General features: G+C 40.4%; 1 protein-coding gene across 1 annotated transcript in view; it reads left to right on the top strand.

Annotated features, from left to right (window-relative positions):
* The window catches only part of DOCK1 (dedicator of cytokinesis 1), a gene marked incomplete in the record, with an annotated part of 633,434 nt that overhangs the window by 168,843 nt on the left and 440,893 nt on the right, over positions 1 to 23,698 (top strand). The window contains 3 exon segments of the mRNA XM_073595735.1: positions 3,387 to 3,459; positions 15,963 to 16,042; positions 18,556 to 18,681. Coding sequence (XP_073451836.1) covers positions 3,387 to 3,459; positions 15,963 to 16,042; positions 18,556 to 18,681 — 279 coding nt within the window.

The raw sequence follows: 23,698 nt of genomic DNA, 5'->3' as shown, positions 1-23,698 counted from the left end.
CTTCCCCAGCCCCTCCCAGTAATCTGTCCACAAGATCCGTGATGTGCCGAACCCGAGCGCCCGGTAGACAACATACTGTTCGGCGCTTCAGGTCTTGGTTACAGATTGCCCTCTCTGTCCTTCTAAGAATTGAGTCCCCTACCACCAGAATCTGTCTTTCCTTTCCCTTTGCTGCCCCCCCACTCTCACTGGAGGAGTTCTTCCCCTGGCAGCTAGGAGAGTCCCTCATCTCCAGCAGTGCTGGTCCCTGACTGGTTTCACCAATGTCACTCAATGGAGCGTACTTATTGGGATGCTCCAGTCCTGGATTGCCTCCCTGGCACTTCCCCCTCTACTCCTCCTGACTGTCACCCAGCTACTCTTTGCTAGTACCTGCACCTGTTTGTCTCCACCCGCCTCTGTGCTGGCCCCTGCCGGCACCTGCCGTGTACGTTCCTGGCTCACCTTTAGTATGGAGGGACTTCTCAGTGCTGACACATGATACATGAATATTACTCTGATTTTGTTTTAGTACTATCGTTTGGGCCATAGTGGCGGTGATACCAAACTTGTAATATCTTGATTACTTAGTTTCTTTTATCTTCATTGTATTCTTTGGATGTTTTGTATATCCCAGTATACTACAGAGCTGTTTATGGAGTGTATAAATTGTAAATGTATGGTTATGAACCTATCTCTGTCTCTGTCCTTTTAGAATTTTAAATAATCTTTAATAAATTGGATTTTTTAACCATATCTACTATAGTGTTTATTGTGCCAAGAAAGTCCAAAGCCCAATTTTTTCTTCCTATACTTGTCTAATCTTAGTTTAATCCATCCAAGGAATGCTTTTTCAGAACTGGTCTGGCTTTTTTAGATATTTTTTGGCAAAGTCTAATCTGGCTTTTCTATTCCTCAGGCTTATGAATGGCTTGCACATTTTTAGTGAACTCTCTGTATTTGCTCTTGTGAAGTCGTCTCTGGATTGTAGACTTTGACAATGATACAGCCACCTCTTGCAGACTGTCCTTCACTTGTCTGGATGTTGTGAATGGGTTTTTTTTCTTTACCATAGAGAGGATGCTGCAATCGCCAACCACTGTTGTCTTCCGTGGATGTCCAGGCCTTTTTATGTTGCTGAGCTCACCAGTGTGTTATTCTTTCTTCAGAATGTACCAAACTGTTGATTTGGCCACTCCTAATGTTGTAGCTATCTCTCTGATGGATTTGTTGATTTTCTGAAGCCTTAGAATTACCTGTTTCACTTGCATGGACAGCTCCTTTGAACGCATGATGTAGGTTCACAGCAATAGATTCCAAATGCAAATGCCACACTTACAATCAACTCCAGACCCTTTATCTGCGTAATTGATGAAGAAATAATGAAGAAGTAGCCCTCGCCTGGCCATGAAATAGTTTTTGATTCAATTTTCCAATTACTTTTGGTCCCTTAAAAAGGGGGAGGGGGTGGCTATTCTTAAGAGCTGTAATTCCTAAACCCTCCCTCCGATTTGGATGTACATACCCTCAAATTAAACCTGAGTGTGCACCTTCAGCCCATATCCATTATATCAGGGATATGCAATTAGCGGACCTCCAGCTGTTGCAAAACTACAAGTCCCATCATGCCTCTGCCTCTGGGTGTCATGCTTGTGGCTGTCAGAATCTTGCTAGGCCTCATGGGACTTGTAGGTCTGCAACATCTGGAGGTCCGCTAATTGCATATCCCTGCATTATATAATGAATTTAATGTGTCTTGGTACATGCCTCAAAAAAACTAAAATTGTGCCTGTGTCCAAATATATATGGACCGAACTGTGTGTGTGTATGTATATATGTGTGTATATATATATATATATATTAAAATGTGTATGTATATATCTGTCTCTGTTTGCAAGTGGTTTACTGGGATTATGGCTGAAGATTTCAGCCATAACCCCGGTAATGTTTTATTTTTTTTCAGCCAGCGGCTGGCTTTCTCTTCAAAGCATTGCGAGCGGCTCATGAGCCACTGGAATGCTTTCAGAAGCGACGGGAAGGGACTTTCCTCCCCCCTTCCACTACTCGCCAGTGTTTCTCAGGCTTACCATTTCCGCTCGCTTGCCTGAAAAATTATCCCCTTAGATCGCCTCTATGGCCTTTTTTTTTTTTTCTTTTAGTTTTTTTTTAGTTTTTTTGCTTTTAAAGGTAAAGAAGAAATTTGGCGTCTTTTTGACCACAGATCTCTTCATAAAGAGGACCTGTCATCCTTATTTCTATTACAAGGGATGTTTACATAAAGTAAAATAAATTAGAAAAAAAATTAAAGCGCCCCCATCCCTTTGTGCTTGCGTGCAGAAGCGGACACATACAAATGGTTGCGCACACATATGTAAACAGTGTTCGCACCACACGTGAGCTATCGCGTCGAACGTAAGAGCGATAATTCTAGCACTAAACCTCCTCTGTAACTCTAAACAGGTAACCTGTAAAGGCATTTAAAACGATGTCTATGGAGATTTTTAGGTGCCGTAGTTTGTCACCATTCCAAAAGCGTGCGCAGTTTTAAAGCATGACATGTTGAGTATCTATGTACTTGGCGTAACATCTTACATATTCTACAAAAAAATTATGGTCCCTTATTATATGTGTGTGTGTGGTGTTTTTTTTTTTTTTTTTTTCAGAATTCGCAGTGCGAATTCTGTTGGACACTGTAGGCACCACACTGCAGCCTGCATTTTATGAATGGCTTATAGAAGTCAGGCCCCAGTATAGAGAACACCGCAGTTCACTGCAGGCCCTATAGATTTGCATTGTAAAAAGAAGCAGTAAAGCACAATTGTGTACGTATGCAATGAGCATAGATGTCTGCCCATGTGTACATATATGATTGCAAAGTTTGTGCAAAGCATTAACTCACATCTATAAGATATTATTTACATCAAAATTATTTCTTTTACATGCATCTAATAAATTCTAGAAGCTACTATAAAATTACTTTTGGGATGCAGTTACCTCAAAATAATGGAATGTCTTGTTTGAAATATCAGTAATTCAGCTTAGTTGGAACCTTTTCTACCTATACTGGGATGATATTAATAGGTTCAGATCTAGAATCTAACATCTAGTTTATAAAAATAAAAGTTCTTCTGTTGACTAGAGTTCTTCTTTATTGTAAGGCAAATGTCTGATTAGTGGCTTTGAGGTAAGACAGTGATATTTAAAAAAAAAATAATAAAATAAACAGCTTATTCCCTTTTTATAGAAAGGAAAGTGAAGCATCCAATGACAGATGCAGAATAAACGTACTTATTTGATGAATTTGAAATCGAATGTTTATTCCATCTATGCACTCCATTAAAATATTCCATCCATTAACACACTTGGCTACCCGGACTACTGTATTAATTCTATGTTTCTTCTTCCAGTAATGGATGTGACTGACATAATTACTGGAAAACTCGATGACGAGGACAAACAGCATTTTATACCTTTTCAACCGTAAGTACAATTATAGTAAACGTGCATAATTATAATGCAGATTTCGACATTTAAATATTTTTTTTCCCTGCATTGATAACCTCAGAATGCAGTTCTTTATAGTTTTGCTTGGGGTTTGAGAGTGCACAGGTTAAAACTTATTGTATGGTGCTGTAGGGTGCATTTACAGATACTCTTTTCATGAATCTTGAAGATTAAACATTTGGTAGTGATGACCATGGCCATTGTTTAAGTCATAATTTTTACATAATCTAGCTAATAAAAATGTAATTTGATCATTACATATTTGGTAAAGTAGATGTATACAGTGGGGAGGAAAGTATTCAGACCCCCTTAAATTTTTCACTATGTTATATTGCAGCCATTTGCTAAAATCAATTAAGTTCATTTTTTTTTTCCTCATTAATGTACACACAGCACCCCATATTGACAGAAAAACACAGAATTGTTGACATTTTTTGCAGATTTATTAAAGAAGGAAAAACTGAAATATCACATGGTCCTAAGTATTCAGACCCTTAGCTCCAGTATTTAGTAGAAGCAACCTTTTGATCTAATACAGCCATGAGTATTTTTGGGAAAGATGCAACAAGTTTTTTACACCTGGATTTGGGGATCCTCTGCCATTCCTCCTTGCAGATCCTTTCCAGTTCTGTCAGGTTGGATGGTAAATGTTGGACAGCCATTTTTAGATCTCTCCAGAGATGCTCAGTTTGAGTTTAAGTCAGGGTTCTGGCTGGGCCATTCAACAACAGTCACAGAGTTGTTGTGAAGCCACTCCTTTGTTATTTTAGCTGTGTGCTTAGGGTCATTGTCTTGTTGGAAGGTAAACCTTCGGCTCAGTCTGAGGTCCTGAGCACTCTGGAGAAGGTTTTCGTCCAGGATATCCCTGTACTTGACTGCATTCATCTTTCCCTCGATTGCAACCAGTTGTCCTGTTCCTGCAGCTGAAAAACACCCCCACAGCATGATGCTGCCACCACCATGCTTCACTGTTGGGACTGTATTGGACAGGTGATGAGCAGTGCCTGGTTTTCTCCACACATACCGCTTAGAATTAAGGCCAAAAAGTTCAATCTTGGTCTCATCAGACCAAAGAATCTTATTTCTCACCATCTTGGTGTCCTTCAGGTGTTTTTTTTAGCAAACTCCATGTGGGCTTTCATGTGTCTTGCACTGAGGAGAGGCTTCTGTCGGGCCACTCTGCCATAAAGTCGACTGGTGGAGGGCTGCAGTGATGGTCGAATTTTTACAACTTTTTCCGATCTCCCGACTGCATCTCTGGAGCTCAGCCACAGTGATCTTTGGGTTCTTCTTAACCTCTCTCACCAAGGCTCTTCTCCCCCGATAGCTCAGTTTTGCTGGATGGCCAGCTCTAGGAAGGGTTCTGGTCATCCCAAACGTCTTCCATTTAAGGATTATGGAGGCCACTGTGCTCTTAGGAACCTTAAATGCAGCAGAAATTTTTTTGTAACCTTGGCCAGATCTGTGCCTTGCCACAATTCTGTCTCTGAGCTCTTCAGGCAGTTCCTTTAACCTAATAATTCTCATTTGCTCTGACATGCATTGTGAGCTGTAAGGTCTTATATAGACAGGTGTGTGGCTTTCCTAATCAAGTCCAATCAGTATAATCAAACACAGCTGGACTCAAATGAAGGCATAGAACCATCTCAAGGATGATCAGAAGAAATGGACAGCACTTGAGTTAAATATATGAGTGTCACAGCAAAGGGTCTGAATACTTAGGACCATGTGATATTTCAGTTTTTTCTTTTTTTAATAAATCTGCAAATATGTCAACAATTCTGTGTTTTTTTGTCAATATGGGGTGCTGTGTGTACCTTAACCACTTGACCACTGAGCACTTAAACCCCCTTAATAACCAGACCAATTTTCAGCTTTCAGTGCTCTCATATTTTGAATGACATTTAGTCATGCAACACTGTACCTATATGAAATTTTTTGTAGATTGGTGGGATCCCCTACCGGTATTCCCACTATATCTGTCTTTTAGTGGTAGTTGTGTACTATTTTTTCTGTGTTCAGCTTTGCATAGCTTAATAATTTTTTTTGTAGTTTACTCTGTTTGGTGTGCCTTGGTCATTTAGTTTTTTATTTTTCCTTTTCATATATAGTTTTTGATCACACCCCCTTTAATATATGTGGTGAGTACTACTATATTCCTATCCTGACGGGATTCCCATTCTTTCATATTTTTTGGCTGCAATATAACAAAGAGTGAAACATTTTTTAAGGGTTTCTCAATGCTTTCTGTCCCCACTGTAGGTTTGTTTAATTGTACCACTTTAAATAGTAATCTAGACGAAATTGTATTTTTTTCGTTTTGGATGTTAAATTCTTCCTGTGTTCAGTTTGGATTGCTGTCTGTTTCCCCACTGGGCAGAATCACCTTCTGTATGTCACCAAAAGAGAAAATGGAAAATCCAAAATTTTAGAGTTGTACCCAAAAGAGGTAAGGGGAAATCTTCTGATGGGACACCTGTTTTGGGGACAACTGTCTAATAGGGGAATTTGCCTTTTATGAGAGATTTCCTCTAACTTCCTGTTCGTCGTTTTTACAGGAAATGAGGGGAAATTTCCCCAGTGGTTCGCAGACCGCAAAAAAAAACAAAAAAAAACTTGCAGGGGTTTTAACTCTTCCCAACTCCTCCAAAAAAATGGTTGGGCTATATATAATGACTGTATTGCAAATTGGAAAAATTATTAAAAAAATGCAAAAGAAAAATGTTTTGCTTGTCTATACCATGCCATCCAAAGAAACCATAGACCATCCCCCACGGTCACCAAGTGAGCAAAAGGAAAATGGTACCAATATATATACAGACAACTTGATTAAAAAAATCCAATCATATTTTATTCATACAAAGATTAAAAATTGGTATGTATACACACAAAAAGGGATAAACATAGATCACATAGTATTACATAATTAACCGCTTGACATCCGGAGGACGTCATATGACGTCCTCGACTTTCGGGGCTTATATCTGAATGATGTCTGAGGCTACAGACATCATTCAGATACCGGCATTTTCAGCCGGCGATTCCGTACACCATAAGAACGATCATAGCGGCTGTTCCGCCGCTTGATCGTTCTTGCGGGAGGGGACGCCCCCCCCCCTCCCGCCGCCCTCCGGTGCTACTACCGACTCACCTCAGCGATCGGTGAGTCGGATAGCGGATCCGCCGGCGCCGGATGTTCACCATAGAGATTTCCGGCGGACCAGATGGTCGCCGGAGTCTCTATGATCGTTCGGAGGCCGGGCGCGATGTTATGACGTCACGCCCGGCCTCTGCATTCAAAAAAACGGCGCCGCTTCAGCTGTGAAGCGGCGATCGTTTTATTTTTTTTTTTTATTTTAGGCTTCCCAGCCTAGAGGTGAGATGTGGGGTCTTATTGACCCCATATCTCACTGTAAAGAGGACTGATCGTGTCATATTCCTATTACAAGGGATGTTTACATTCCTTGTAATAGGAATAAAAGTGATCAAAAAAAAAAAAAAATGTTTAAAGTGTAAAAATAAAAATTTTTAAGTAAAATTAACAATAAAAAAAAAAAAAAAAAAATTTTAAAGCGCCCCTGTCCCCGTGAGCTCGCACGCAGAAGCGAACGCATACGTAAGTCCCGCCCTCATATGAAAACGGTGTTCAAACCACACATGTGAGGTATCGCCGCGAACGTTAGAGCAAGAGCAATAATTTTGGCCCTAGACCTCCTCTGTAACTCAAAACATGTAACCAGTAAAAAATGTTAAAGCGTCGCCTATGGGGATTTTTAAGTACCAAAGTTTGGCGCCATTCCACGAGCGTGTGCAATTTTGAAGCGTGACATGTTAGGTATCTATTTACTCGGCGTAACTTCATCTTTCACACAATGCAAAAAAATTTGGCTAACTTTGCTGTTTTGTTTTTTTTTAAAGCATGAAACTGTTTTTTTAAAAAAAAAAATGCAATTGAAAAATTGCTGCGCAAATACCATGCAAGATAAAAAGTTGCAATGACTGCCATTGTATTCTCTAGGGTCTCTGCTAAAAAAACATATATAATGTTTGGGGGTTCTATCTAATTTTATAGCAAAGAAATGATGATTTTTGACATGTAGGAGCGAAGTGTCAGAAATGGCCTGGATGTGAAGTGGTTAAATGTTTACAAAAAAACAAGTGTGTGGCACCAATGTTGCATCAACCTAGCTGATAGTTTCCAAGGTATGTGGCACCAGGATCACCGTGGTATATCTGATATCCTCTACATGTTTCGCAGACTGTGTCTCTTTTTCAGAAGGAGGATTCAGGATTATCATTGAATATATTTATCTATCTTCATTTCATTTTCCTTTTGCTCACCTGTTGACCATGAGGGATGGTCTCTAGTTTCTTTGTATGACTACATTAGGATGAAGGTACCCTCCCAATTGTTTTTCTATTCCCTTCAGAGGCTTCATAATCTATACCAGGGATATGCAATTAGTGGACCTCTAGCTGTTGCAGAATGAGGCATAGCAAGACTCTGACAGCCACGAGCATGACACCCAGAGGTAGAGGCATGATGGGACTGTAGTTTTGCAACAGCTGGCGGTCCGCTAATTGCATATCCCTGATCTATACCATGCTCCTGTTTCTCTTATCTTTGCTCTATTGCAGAGCTGCAGCCTCCGGCAGAAGCTTGCCATAAAGATACTTCCAAGCATGGCGAGTGCCTGTTTCCTCCACAGTACACTGTATTTTTATCCATAGGCCCCTAAGTTAATACCAGGACACAGGAAGCAGCAAATTATTAAACCACAATGTACTTGAATTACCATAGGTGTGCGCACAGGGTGTGCCTGGGCACACCCTAATCACCCCGTGTGTGGTGCTGATTGCCCCTGTTTTGACCCCTGATATTTCACCAAAGCTCCCTAATGTTGCTCCTAAAAGCATTGTAAAAAAAAAAAAAGAAAAATTATTTAAAAAAATAACATTTTACAAAATTATAAAAAAAAATAAAAACTGACACCAATCTCTGTTCTACTGGCACCGTCCACTGCTCTACTGTCACCATCAGTATATATACACATGCCCACACACGCATATGTGTTTGAGCTTTGGGGTGCACACCCTAATGCAAAATGCTGTGCACACTCTTGTGAATTACCCTGATCTGCAGCAAGAGCTACATCTCTCGCACGTTTCTCTGTGATGTCAAGTCTCCCCTACATGGCTAACTCTAGAACCTGGTAACTGGTTGTTCAGCCACTGTATGCTTAGTTGTAGGAGTGTCAGGTCACCTAGAAGTGGTAGTTTTTTTTTTTTTTTTTTCTTTTCTGGGGGCTCTGGTAGATAGGAAACATAAGGAATGTTGAACAACCAGCTTACTGGGCTTTGCATTACATCTGTTCATTTTACCTTACATGTAGCACAAGGTCTGCTTTAATTTGTACACAACAAACACTGAATGAATGCAAGTAATGCCTGAATCAGCCGTATTGCTTCCTGAAAGCATACATCTATGGTTGCTTTATGACCGTTTACACCAGAAAAAATTGTATTTTTTTTGTTTGTGTATTGGTTTCAGCATTTGATGTTTGTCTGGTTGAATAAAAACTGAAGTGTCCAGTGTGGCTCTCTACCTCCTCTGCAGCCAATGGGAGCAAAAACATGATTTCAGTCTATGAAATCGTAATAACAATGAGCATGCATTATTTTAACCTACTCGTGGCCATTTCTGCAGCCAAACATTGGACAGACGTGATTTCTTACCAGTCCGTCGTCCTAATGCACAGTGGCATTTTATTGTAAGATTGTGTGTGAAGCCGTTGAATGGTTACAGCGGTACAGTGTGAATAATTCAGGAAGACAGCTGTTTTATGGTCTTATATAACAAACAATACAAAATCATTGTTCCACATTAATTAGGACTGAACGCCTCTGCTAGGCGCCCGCTGACCTTGCTTATAATAATGTTCTCTGCTTCTCAGGGATTTACCTTTTATGACACATGGGCGCATCGAGCGCTTTCTGAAGCCTTGCTTTCATCAGTGTGTAGGCACGCTGGAGATTTCCTCAGACATCAGACAAGCATAGTCACTGGCTCAAAGGCCAGCTAGTTATCCACTGCTACATTCAAATAATGACTAAGATCTATATTAGGGAGATCACGCTGGTGATGGCTCCTCCAGTCGATGATGCATGTTCATTTATGAAAATTCTCTTAATTGCAACCACAGTTATAGCACTAGGAACTGAGACTTTTACATTTGTATTATTGGAATGTATAAAAGGTATTAAGTGTAGATTATATTAACAAAGCGTGCAGATGTGTTGATGTTTCAGAAATATATGTATTATGTCACATAAACAGAATACGAACAACTTAGGTTTTTATAGACTTGCTTCCAATGACCTATTATAGCAGTTGTGCAATTTTTGTAGAGATGACTGCACATTCCAAATAGGTACCATAGTTTGACAATGCTGACCACTGCACAGATCAATCCAGCAGCCTTGGTTACCCCCCCCCCGCCCTTCCTTAGCAATACTAACAATACAAGTGTACATGAGGATGTACAGTATAATATGAGGAGAGTGGCCATTACTCATCTGTACAGTGGGAGACAAAGAATTATTTATTTTAAGGCATTTTCCAAGCATGAATTAACTAGAAATTAAAAACTACAGCAGGAGACTGGCAAGTGGGTAAAAAATGTAAACTTCAGTCGTGCTTAAAAAAAAGCAAAAAAAAAAAAAAAAAAGCTGTAAATGCGTAAGCTTAGTTTGCTTCTTATTGACCCTCTAAGCTTTGTATAGGCCCTTTGCAGTTTGGATGTTAAAAACCTACAATAGACCCAGCAGCCAGAGGCTATGTCATCTTGCCTAGGGTGCAGGTGACATGCTGCAGCTCAGAGCTTATTATTCATAGAAAGAAAAGGATGCCTTTTAATTGGCAATTTAAAGTTATTTAACACATTGATTGGAATAACGTTAGGAAACATTCTATCTTTATTACAATTTATGAAGTTAGACTTTAGCTAAACCTAAGAACAAAAATTGTACTACATTGTGGCTGATCAGTCTTTAGATGTGTTGGCTGCATTCGTTTTTTTTCCAGTCTTTTTTTATTTACTTTAACTTGGCGATCATGCCAGTAACTAATTTCCTGGCATGGGGACAATACTTATTCATTTGGTATCTGTAAAGAAGCAGCAATTTCACCCTAGGACAGAAAAAGTATTAGGACTACAAAACACAGACCCTTCTTCTAATCATAAGGTGGGGGTGGTGTGTGGTCCACAAAGATAACCTGCGCAGGTCAAATATCATTGCTTGGGATTTCAGTTCAGCACAGGCAAGGCGCAAGGGATGTGTTTAGCGAACTGGCAGGATCAGCAGGGTTTTTTCTTTTTCATACGTCATGTGACACAGAGTTAGGCTAATATTCATTACCTGCTGGGTTATACTTCATCTCCAGGTGAACACACTGGTAGACCAAAGGTCTTTAGACAGGAAGTGATCCCCTTTATAACCCCTCCGATACAGGAAGTACTTCCGTTTTTTTACCAGTGTCGGTAAGGTAGGACATCTTGTTGGCTTGGAACAGGAGAGGACAAGCCCTGGATTATCCAATGTTCTTATCTCCTTGGGCACGCTTAAGCCTAAACTGGTGGTTGCAGGATCAGAACCTGCTAAAGGGAAGAGCCTTCCTCCCAGTACTGACTACAGATGCCAGTCTCTCAGGCTGGGGTGCGACCCTAGAAGGGCTCACAGCTCAGGGGAAATGGTCAAGGTCAGAACAGATCCTGCCCATCAATGTCCTGGAATTACGACAGTATGTCTAGACCTATGGTCCTGGACGACTGAGCTTCAGGACTGTCCTATCCGGGTTCAGTCCGACAATGCCACTGCAGTGGCTTATATAAACCACCAAGGCGGTACCAGGAGTCGTTCAGCTCTGAAGGAGGTGAACCACATACTAGCCTGGGCAGAGGGACCTGTGCCGATTCTATCGGCAGTCCATATCCCAGGAGTAGAGAACTGAAAGGCAGTTTATCTCAGTCGCCAGCAGATCTGCCTGGGGAAATGGTTTCTACACCCAGGGTGTTCCGGAAATGTGCCAATGTTGGGGATGGCCAGAGGTTGACTTGCGTGCATCCAGGTTCAACAACAAATTACAGCAGTTTGTGTCCCGAAGAAGGATGGACATTTGTTGATTGGTGCACTTTAAAAAGATGTTCTGGTCAAAAACTGAAAAAAAAATTCTCTTTAAGCACTTGCATTATGGTAATTGCTTCAGCTGGTACAAACATTGAAATAGTTGTTAAACAGGAACTGTATCTGCGTACCATCAACTGAAAACGCTATTTAATTAATTTTTAATATTCAAAACAAACTCGCCCATCTGTCCGTGTTTCCATGTTTTATTTTGTTAAGAAATCACTGTGAAAAATGCCTTCCCCCTAGCATTTTTAGCTGTGGCCTTCTTGAGTAAGGGCAGATGATTCATGAGTGTTTACTTTCAGGAGTTCATCTGCCCTTAGCTCAGGCATGCATGCAGGAGGGTGTACTTAGCCGAGAAAGCCCTTCCTCCCCATGAAGGGGAAAAAAAGAAGCCCATTAAGACTCATGGGATGTATGACATCATTTTGGGCTAGGTGAGTAACCAGGAAGCTAATGAAATATGAAAAAGGGTTTAAAACAAGTGGATCTAATATATCTTCCTATTTACTTAGGCTAGCAGCATTAAAAATAGTTAACGCGTTAGTTTAGTTCAGCTTTAAACTGATACTATTTAATACTAACTACAAATTATGGCTATATATATATATATATATATATATATATATATATATATATATATATATATATATATATATATATATATATATATATATATATATATATATATATATATATATATATATATATATATATATATATATATATGTATGTATATATGTATATATGTATGTATATATATATATATATATATATATATATATATATATATATATATATATATATATATATATATGTATGTGTGTATGTGTGTGTGTGTGTATATATATATATATATATATATACACATACATATTATATTCTCTCAATCCATTGTTACCAACTAGTTATGTATAATTAAATGTGCTACAACTACGCATAATATATTATTGATATACCTGCGTCCCAATAGTTTCAATACTGGAAATGCAAATTTTTGCAGGCACTGGGGACTTTCATGGTACCGCTAGTATTCACAAAAATATATATAATTTAAAATCCTCATATTTTATTAGAAAAATTCATAAAATCATTTATACATTGATCAAATAGAATAAAGCAACTAAAAAAAAGAATATAGAGGCAAGAAGAGACTCCTTCAAGACCTGGACATGTTTACATAATGCCCCACTAACATGGGGGATCTGTAATAGATGCTTATCCAGTCTATCTCAACATGTTTTGTGGGGTGACCGCTTCCTCAGGAGCTTTAGAAGGGGTAATGATCTATAGAAAAGAAGACATGAACAATAATGTACAGGAAAAAATGCATATATACATACAGTGGGGACAAAGTATTCAGACCCCCTTAAATTTTTCACTATTTATTATATTGCAGCCATTTGCTAAAATCATTTAAGTTCATTTTTTTCCCTTATTAATGTACACACAGCACCCCATATTGACAAAAAAACACAGAATTGTTGACATTTTTGCAGATTTATTAAAAAAGAAAAACTGAAATATCACATGGTCCTAAGTATTCAGACCCTTTGCTCAGTATTTAGTAAAAGCACCCTTTTAATCTAATACAGCCATGAGTCTTTTTGGGAAAGATGCAGCAAGTTTTTCACACCTGGATTTGGGGATCCTCTGCCATTCCTCCTCTGCATATCCTCTCCAGTTCTGTCAGGTTGCATGGTAAACGTTGGTGCACAGCCATTTTTAGGTCTATCCAAAGATGCTCAATTGGGTTTAAGTCAGGGCTCTGGCTGGGCCATTCAAGAATAGTCACGGAGTTGTTGTGAAGCCACTCCTTCGTTATTATATTAGCTGTGTGCTTAGGGTTATTGTCTTGTTGGAAGGTAAACCTTCGGCCCAGTCTGAGGTCCTGAGCACTCTGGAGAAGGTTTTCATCCAGGATATCCCTGTACTTGGCCTCATTCATCTTTCCCTCGCTTGCAACCAGTCGTCCTGGCCCTGCAGCTGAAAAACACCCCCACAGCATGATGCTGCCACCACCATGCTTCACTGTTGGGACTGTATTGGACAGGTGATGAACAGTGCCTTGTTTTCTTCACACATACCACTTAGAATTAAGGCCAAAAAGTTCTATCTTGGTCTCATCAGACCAAAGAATCTTATTTCTCAGCATCTTGGAGTCCTTCGGGTGTTTTTTTTAGCAAACTCCATGTGGGCTTTCATGTGTCTTGCACTGAGGAGAGGCTTCCGTCGGGCCACTCTGCCATAAAGCCCCGACTGGTGGAGGGCTGCAGTGATGGTTGACTTTCTACAACTTTCTCCCATCTCCCGACTGCATCTCTGGAGCTCAGCCACTTTGATCTTTGGGTTCTTCTTTACCTCTCTCACCAAGGCTCTTCTCCCCCGATAGCTCAGTTTGGCCGGACGGCCAGCTCTAGGAAGGGTTCTAGTCGTCCCAAACGTCTTCCATTTAAGGATTATGGAGGCCACTGTGCTCTTAGGAACCTTAAGTGCAGCAGAAATTTTTTTTGTAACGTTGGCCAGATCTGTGCCTTGCCACAATTCTGTCTCTGAGCTCTTCAGGCAGTTCCTTTTGACCTCATGATTCTCATTTGCTCTGACATGCATCGTGAGCTGTAAGGTCTTATATAGACAGGTGAGTGGCTTTCCTAATCAAGTCCAATCGGTATAATCAAACACAGCTGGACTCAAATGAAGGTGTAGAACCATCTCAAGGATGATCAGAAGAAATGGACAGCACCTGAGTTAAATATGAGTGTCACAGCAAAGGGTCTGAATACTTAGGACCATATGATATTTCAGTTTTTCTTTTTTAATAAATCTGCAAAAATTTCAACAATTCTGTGTTTCTGTCAATATGGGGTGCTGTGCGTATATTAATGAGGAAAAAATATGAACTTAAATGATTTTAGCAAATGGCTGCAATATAACAAAGAGTGAAAAATTTAAGGGGGTCTGAATACTTTCCGGCCCCACTGTACATGATCACATAGATACACATGCACATTATTTATATATGTTATCCTCCACTTCAGTATTCACATGTAGTTAGCCGACATAAAGACCTGAGTGTCTTGGTAACGTGCATTACTTTTTTTTCAGCGTTTTAAAAGGTTATTTTACTTTTTTGTTTTGTTTTTTTTCTACCTCATTGAACCGTTTACAATTACTTATTCACTCCTGGCTCGCATAGCAAACAGCTCTCTTTTTTCCTCTGGTTTCCAAGTAGTTATAATCGTCATTGATGAGCAGAAGTGAAAGACCTTTGTTGCTGTGTTCTACATCAATGGGCATAATTAGCAGTGATCATAAGAACAGCCATTACCTGGTTGTAATATTTCATTTCTTGTGTCGCCAGTCCTCTTTATGATTTACACATGTTTTAGTTAGGCTTTAGCCACAATCTCCAGACTAAATTAACTAACGCAGGGCAAACGTTTGCTTTTTAGTTTTGGATGTAGCAGAATGGTTGGAACGTCTGTCATTGTATTTGTATATGATTTTGTAGGATTTGTATATATCCCAAATCCTGGTGTCAGAGAGATCAGAGCTAAGGGGAAATTTCCCCATTATAATCTCATGCATCACTTTTATAATAAAACAAACAAAAAAAAAAGTTGGCTGGAGTTGTGTTTTCCATGGGCCATCAATATTTTTTTCTGGTGTTCTGTAGTACAGATCAGTAGGTGACAGCCTAGAGTGACACTGGAGGACTGATAGGCTGCAATGTATTAAATGTGTGTTTATTGGGTTTAGATTCACAATAAGTCAAGTGTACCCACTTGTGATTTGAGTTCCATAATAGTGTGCAGCCAAAAATTTTGCACACAGAAAACTGAGGTGACTTGTTACATAATTTTACATTTTCCTTGTCACTAAGCCATTGTGCTGCTCCTGTAAAGAATCAGCATATTTGGATGTCACCTTTTTGTTGGATAAATGAATTAACTTTACTGATAGTTTTGACCTCTGGGTGCAGGTTTCCAATTTTCTGGAAACTGTCACAGACACGCTCCGCAGGGCTTTAGGGTCCTTAACTTGCTGTTTCTCTTCTGCCATTATTTCCTGATCACTGATCTTTCTGTCTTTCTTGTCATTTATTCCTGTTCTCTGTCTCTTGTGGACTAATACATGCGCTCTGTTGCACTCTGCTTTAACCTCATCCACTCCCTTGTTCCTGTGGCCCTATGTCCCCTGTGGTGGTGTCTGTGATGTGCACCCTCCAGGCTAGCCTTGGATGACGTCATCCGCCACAAGCCGCTCAACCTATCATCCCGTTTTTCACCCAGGGTGGCGGGAGAGAATGATTTCCTGCAGACGGTCATCAACAAAGTCATCGCCGCCAAGGAAGTTAACCACAAAGGTCAAGGTATGTGCTTTCATGCAATATTAACATTTGTGATCCAGCTGCCGCAAGAATTCTCTGCTGCTTTGTAATTAAAATATCACTGTACTAAGTGGAAGGTTTTTATTTTAATTAAAATTAATGATTGCATTCTAGAACAAGGAGCAGATAATTTCTCACCTCCACAGGAGACGTGCATCCAGTTGGTCTGTTAGAACAAATCTCATTATCATATAAACTGCATTAGTTTTCATTTGCTTTGTGCAAATAGAATTCTTCAGACTTGTTTTTATGTCAACATTGCTGAAAGGCTATTGTAGTATTTTCAGTTAAAGTGAATCTTACATTAGGCAAGGTTGTGAGTTGTCTTTCCTAAAAAACACTTATTTACAGCAACTCATACATTGAACTATGCCAGGTGTATTCAGAACGTGGCCGAGTGGCTCAGGCTGCGGTGGACTAGAGCTGGCGGCTCAGGCAGTGGTGGAGCTGCAGTTAATTTAGCCATCCAAAGTGAGGCCAAGTCTATAAATGAGCTTTCCATTTATGTGACGTGCATTGAATGTTTAGGGCCACCTCATTGGCACATATCTGCATTAATATGCAATGTACTGAAATAAATATGTTAAGAAAAGGGGCAGTTAAAATGATTTAATGTTATCTTGCCTGTGTCCAGTGTGTTTTACCTATTTTGTATATGAAAGCAAGCACATGCATTTTAAAGTGGAACTTTCGTTAGAAAATTAAGTCCTGTTAGATCATTTCAGGCTGACCCTTTTTGCAGGTTTGTAAAACATTAAAAAGAAGTGCCTATACTGTTCAAAATCCAGTAATACACTGTCTCACCCTGCTCTGCACATGCTTAGTTGCTCTTTTATTTTTTTTGGCACTGTACTGAATTTGTAGAGGCTGATCTTTTGACAGCCTCAACAAAATGGCAGCCTCCTGCAAGAAGAAACGGGAGCAATGCCGGAGGCAATTTACAGCACACGCTAATTTTTGTAGCATAATTATTAATGTGGGATGTACAGTGCCTTGAAAAAGTATTCATACCCCTTGACCTTTTTTAAAATCATTATACAGGTTTTATATAGCGCCAGCAGTTTAACGTCTGCCCACATGCTGTAAAGCGCTGCGCAGTTACATTACAATTTGGTACAAGAGGAATCAGAGGGCCCTGCTTGTTAGAGCCTACAATCTAAAATATTTCCACATATTGTCACATTACAACCAAAAATGTAAATGTGTTTTATTGGGATTTTATGTGCTAGACCAGCACAAAGTGGCACATCATTGTGAAGTGGAAGGAAAATGATAAAATGTTCTTCCAAACTTTTTTGCAAATAAATATCTGGAAAGTGTGGAGTGCATTTGTATTCAGCTCCCCTGAGTCAATACTTTGTAGAACTGCCTTTCGCTGCAATTACAGCTGCAAGTCTTTTTGGGGGTGTCTCTACCAGCTTTGCACATCTACAAAGTGAAAATTTTGCCCATTCCTCTTTGCAAAATAGCTCAAGCTCTGTCAGATTGGATGGAGAGCGTCTGTGAAAAGCAATTTTCAAGTCTTGCCACAGCGAAATGTGGTTCTACAAAGTATTGACTCAGGGGCCGCTGGATTCAAATGCACGCCACCCCTTCCAGATATTTATTTGTAAAAAAAATTGGAAGAACATTTTATCATTTTCCTTCCACTTCACAATTATGTGCCACTTTGTGTTGGTGTATCACATAAAATCCCAATAAAATACATTTACATTTTTGGTTGTAACATGACAATATGTGGAAAATTTCAAGGGGTATGAATACTTTTTCAAGGCACTATGTTTCTTTTTAAAGAACATTATTTTTTAGCAAGCTGTTATGGGTAAAGTTCCCCTTTTAAGTTAGATTCCTTTGTATAAAACACATGTTTATTGATTCAAGACTACGCTCCGGGCAGGTGTGTTAAAAAAAAAAATACAGAACATAATCCAGTTCTTTATTTTTATTTTTTGTAAACTTTTAAATATATCTACACATAGCTAGCATAATATATCTGACAATGTCTTGATATCAGCCTTCTGTAGTCACCTGTACAGCAGCACTCGGATCGGAAAAGGAAGGGGAAGCACAATAAGCCAATCGGGGCTATGTAGCTTTGTATGCTGCTGTCAGTAAACATGCATCCTGGAGGGAAAGAAGAGGGATGACCCATCTGTGTGATGCTGCTTCTTCATTGTACATTCATGGTTTGAGTTGCATTCTGGATCAAAGAGCAGAGAAGTCCAGGACTTTGCTGTGCTGTTTGGCATGGGGTATTTGGATTGTAAATGAAACTTAACAGAATTATATTTACGGATTTGTTCAATTGCCATCCTGGAGTGCACTTAAGGCATGTGATAATGCATGTAACAGACTACAAATGAAATAGAAAAGCTCATAAAATTACCTTGTTTTTATGATTTGCTACATGCTAAAGAAAACAACTCACGTGTGATTGAAGCCTTAGATGAAATCAAGGTAAACAGCATTGTGTAAACTTTTCCTTCCTCCTTCAGGTCTTTGGGTCACAATGAAACTGTTGCCTGGTGACATTCATCAGATTCGCAAGGAATTTCCTCATCTTGTAGACAGGTCTACAGCTGTTGCTCGGAAAATGGGATTCCCTGAAATTATCATGCCAGGTGAGGTTTTTACTGAATGCAGGCTTTTTAAAGGACATTTTAAAGGGATACTAATATCCACGTTGTCAAAAATGATGCCTTGTATCAGAATAAGCTATTTAGAGATATGTGTTGACCTTAATCTGCTTTTCTGGCAGCTGGTTGAACGTAAGGACTGCTGTCTGTTGTGTGAGAGCAGCGGGTCTGTCTTTGATAGCCCACTATGCCCCCTGCATATCCAATGAGCAATTCTCACACTGCTTGTTGATTGGAGAACAGTAGGTCTTACTACATGTAAATGTGTTGGCTTGTTGTAGGTGAACCCCAGCTCTTCTTTCCATGTGTGTATAAGTGAGAATTAGGTAAGTGAAATGTGCACCGCTAATATGCTGTCTTTAAAGTGAACCAGGACAGAGTATTTAAACAAGGTGCACAATAAATGTAAACACCTTCAATAAGAAAAAATAAACAATAGGTGTATACAAAGGTGAATGTACACAATATCAAAAAATGAAACAGTGCTCATAAGGGTTGTTAAAAGATCATGAGGAGACCCAACGTTCAATGTAATAATTAAATTGACATGTCTCTAATATAAAAAACAATCATGTGAATATAATAAAGAACAAATAGAGCAGAAGTCCAGAAAGTGAACTAATTCAAAGTCCATAGATAAATGAACATAACAACATGGTGACTTCAAATAAGGTTTGTGTAGACAAGATTTGCCAATAGACGATCCACCACCAATAGGTACAAGCCTTAGCGTAAAGATTGAACCCAAACAGGCATACGCTTAATGAGTCAATCAAGCTTGTGGTGTAATACACCAGGGAAAACCAGCATCAACATCCACGACCTTCGGTTGGGGATAAACTCCTGTGGTCCTTCACAGCAATACTTCTAATGAATAACCCTCCGAAGGGGTAATGACAGGGAGGCAGATGAGTGATCAATCTTTCCAGTAAGCCTTGTACATATCGGTGGTGAATTATCTATTGCCAATCTTGTCTACACAAACCTTATACTTGAAGTCACCATGTTATGTTCATCTATGGATTTTAAATTATTTCACTTTCTGGACTTCTTCTCTATTTGTTTTTTTATTATATTCAAATGATTGTTTTTTTAATGTTAGAGACATGTCAATTTAATTATTACATTGAACGTTGGGTCTCCTCATGATCTTTTAACAACCCTTATGAGCACTGTTTCATTTTTTGATATAGTGTACATTCACCTTTGTATACACTTATTGTTTATTTTTTCTTATTCAAGGTGTTTACATTTATTGTGCACACTGTTTAAATACTGTCTTGGTTCACTTTAAAGACCGCATATTAGCGCTGCACATTTCACTTGCCCATTTTTCACTTTACAAACTGATCTTTTGCTGTGCCGGCTGCTACCTCACAACTTAAAGAGACGGCGCGATATTTTTGTTTTAATTTTGCATATAAGTGGGCATTAAAATGGCAAAGCAGAAATGCGTCTCTGGAGCCTATTATAGGAAAATATCTTCCAAAAATTCTATCATGACTGTTGCTTAAACCTCAAGTGTTTCCAAAGTTATCTGCTGCGTTCTTTTGTCTCCAGTGATAGCCAGTTGTTGACTGATCCTGATGATTTCAGGATGGTTGGAGGATCGTTATGTAACATTTTTAGAAATCTTATTATTCCAATTACATTTTTGACTGTTATATTGTGAGCTTCCTCTGTATAAGCTGGCCTATTGGAGCACATTTAGAAGCTACCACTGCCCACCATCTTTGGAAGGAACAACGGGTCTTTATCATATCCATAATTTTGTAGTAGTTTACCATTGTGCACCCTGTAAAGCAAATTAAGGAACAAGAAGGACTTTTCTGTTCAATAATTTTCTTGTTGCCCAATATTTTGGATCTGGTAAATATTTAAGTTTGTCACTAGTAGGCCTTAGCTGCCCTTGTGCGGTGGTACTGGAGCAGATGTGCATGCAGTGTATTGCGCCACTTTCTTTATGTTCCTATTTTGGCAGGAAACCAGTATATTAAAAGACCACCTCAGAAGTTCTGACTTGGAGTCCATTCTTTTTGAAGCTTTGATGTATTCATTTTGTTTGCTGTTGGTTTAATTACATTCGAGATTTGTTGACCTAGCCTGTGCATTTGGTGAAATTAATTCTTTAGGCAAGCATTCATTGTAAAGGTAGTTTCCAAACCGTCTTTCAGGACAGCACCCGAGAGATCATGGCTCCTCCTCCCACAGGAAACACCATCAATTAAGTCTTTAATTGGAGTCCTCCACGTTGCCTCGACAGTTTTTTGTGTTTCCTCCAGCTGGAGGAACACCTGGTGGGAGCCATGACCTCTCAGGGCTTTCCTGGGAGACAGGTTCTCACCTGTTAAGTCTTTTTTGTGCTAGGAGAGTGATCCTCCCACTTGGCTCCCAGATGGACGGTCCCGTGGGCTCCCTCTCCCTCTTCCGTGCTCAGAGAGAGCCTGTACGCCTGGGAGTGCTGCTTCCATTTTTTGGCCAGATAGGCAGTCGTCCTCCTTTCCATGCTGGCTGCATTTGGGAACAAGCGGTGGCGGCCGCCATGTTTCTGGTGGCAGAGGAGCGCCTCAGCCACGTCCTGTATGGGAAGAAGCAGCACTTCCGGGTTGGCACGCGCGTCATTTCCGGCCACAAAGCGCAGAGGGAGAGGGCAGGGTCACCTGGTGCCTTATTTCCGGTTCCAGGTCAGCACAGCGGCGCTTTTGAACCTGGAACCATTCGTTTCACCATGCGTCCGCAGACAGCTATGGATAGCGATGCAGCGAATAAGGGGGCAAGCCAAGGCGCCAGGAAGGCCAAGGTAAGGGACTGTGTCCTCTATTACTCTGGGCCGTTTTCTCCTGTGGGGGGTTACTCACCCTTCCCCCCCCCCCCTCCCCCCACCCCCATCTTCCTGGGGAATGTATGTTGCAGTGGCTAGTGTTAGTATATCTGCCCAGCAACAGGGGATTTTTAGGTGGTGGTGTTGGGTGGCTTGCTGGGCACATGGAAGTAAGATGTTATCTTCCTTAGTGTACCTGGGTGTTTTATTTGTGCTGTATAGCAGCCTTTTAAGCGTGGTTCCTTCTCTCTTTTCTGTTTGTCCAGGCCAAAGGTTCTGCCCAACCAGTCAAGAAAAGGTGCCCTGTCTGCAAAGAGAAATTAAGCGATGTTTGGAACAAAAGGCTTTGTGCAGATTGCATTGCAAATCTAGTCAGAGAGGAGTCTCCATCCATGTGTGGCGATTTGGTTACAACAATAAAGAATGAGCTCCGGGCCACCTTTCAAGCCTTTAGGTCAAACCTAAGAGAGGAACCAGGTCCCCCAAGGGATCCTTCGGTTCCGCAGCCATCTTCAGAACCCCAAGGTGGCTCTCAAATAATTTTGGGGGTCCGATATCCCAGGACACTTCCCAAGGGTCCGTTTCCCTCACTCCAGATGAAACAGATTCTGAGGAGGAGGAAAATGAAACAGATGCCGCTTCTAAGTACAAAATGTCGCTGGAAGAGGTGGAAGGACTCAAAGTAATCCATGCAACTTTGGGGATAGAAGAGGAAAAGAAGAAACTCTCCCTGCATGACCGCATGTATGCTGGTTTAGGAGATTCAAAAGGCCGTTCTTTTCCAGTCCATTCAGTTATCACTGATATTAAAAAAGAGTGGCTGGAACCTGAGAAAAAGCCATTCTTTTCCCGGGCTCACAAGAAAAGATTTCCATTTGAGGAAAATCCTGATTCTATATGGAACAAGGTTCCAAAATTGGACTCTGCCTTTTCTCAGGTCTCAAAGTCTACGGACCTCGCCTTTGAGGATATGGGCACTCTAAAGGAGCCCATGGATAAAAGGATGGACCTGCTTCTTAAAAGAACCTGATGAACATTCTAAAACCGGCAATGGCAACAACCTGTGTTGCAAGGAATTTAGATCACTGGGTTAACCAGCTGAAGGCCCATGTTACAGTGGATTCCTCAAAACCAGAGATTTTAGACTCCTTTACAACTCTGTCGGCGGCAATATCATATATTGTGGATGCGTCTGCGGAGTCTATCCGCATGTCAGCCAGATCAGCAGCTTTAACTAATTCTGCCAGGAGGGCCTTATGGCTAAAAACTTGGCCAGGGGATGCTGCATCTAAAAACAGACTGTGAGGTATTCCTTTTGCAGATGATCTGTTATTTGGTTCAGAGTCCAGTCTTGACCGTACGGTAGATAAGAAGTAGTTTCCGGTCAAGAAGAAACAGGTGCAAACCCGTAAGCGTTTTTTTCGGCCCCAAAAAGGGCAGCAGGAAAAAACGCAGGGCAAAAAGAAGCCATGGTCTTCTCAGAAGCCCAAAGGTAGGAGTGGAGTGCTCTTCAATCCTCCTGCGACCTCCGAAAAATCGCAATGACTCCCTCAAGGTCGGGGGAAGACTCCAAGAGTTTCTTCCTCAGTGGAGAGCCATCACTTCAAACCAGTTTATTGTAAATATGCTCTCCCAGGGGTATGTGATAGAGTTCACAGAAGAACCTCCAAAAAGATTCTTGATGAAAACGTCCCAAGGGATCTGGTCAAGGCTTTCGCCATGAAGTCCCTAATTCAGGAACTGAAAACCCAGAAAGTCATTGTTCCAGTCCCGACAGGGGAGTTCTTCCAGGGTTTCTACTCACATGTATTCCTCATTCTGAAACCTTCAGGAAAGTTCCGCCTCATCTTGAATCTCAAAATGCTGAACAAATCAGTAGAGTACAGAAGGTTTTGAATGGATTCAATTTTTTTCAGTAAGAAACCTCCTGTATCAAGGATGCTACATGGCATCAATAGATTTAAAAGATGCCTACCTCCACATTCCTATTGCCGCCAGGTCACAGAAATATCTGAGGTTAGCATTGAAAGAAGGGAAGAAGGTGGTACATCTGCAATTCTGAGCACTCCCGTTTGTTCTGTCATCATCCCCAAGGGTGTTCAGAAAATAATGGCCGAAGCTTTGGCACCTCTGCCTCTAGATGGAATCTCCGTTATTCCTTATCTGGACGATCTGCTGTTT

This window comes from Aquarana catesbeiana, linkage group LG08 (genome assembly GCF_042186555.1).
Source record: "Aquarana catesbeiana isolate 2022-GZ linkage group LG08, ASM4218655v1, whole genome shotgun sequence".
Classification (NCBI taxonomy): domain Eukaryota; kingdom Metazoa; phylum Chordata; class Amphibia; order Anura; family Ranidae; genus Aquarana; species Aquarana catesbeiana.
This window is presented reverse-complemented; position numbering and strand designations above follow the sequence as displayed.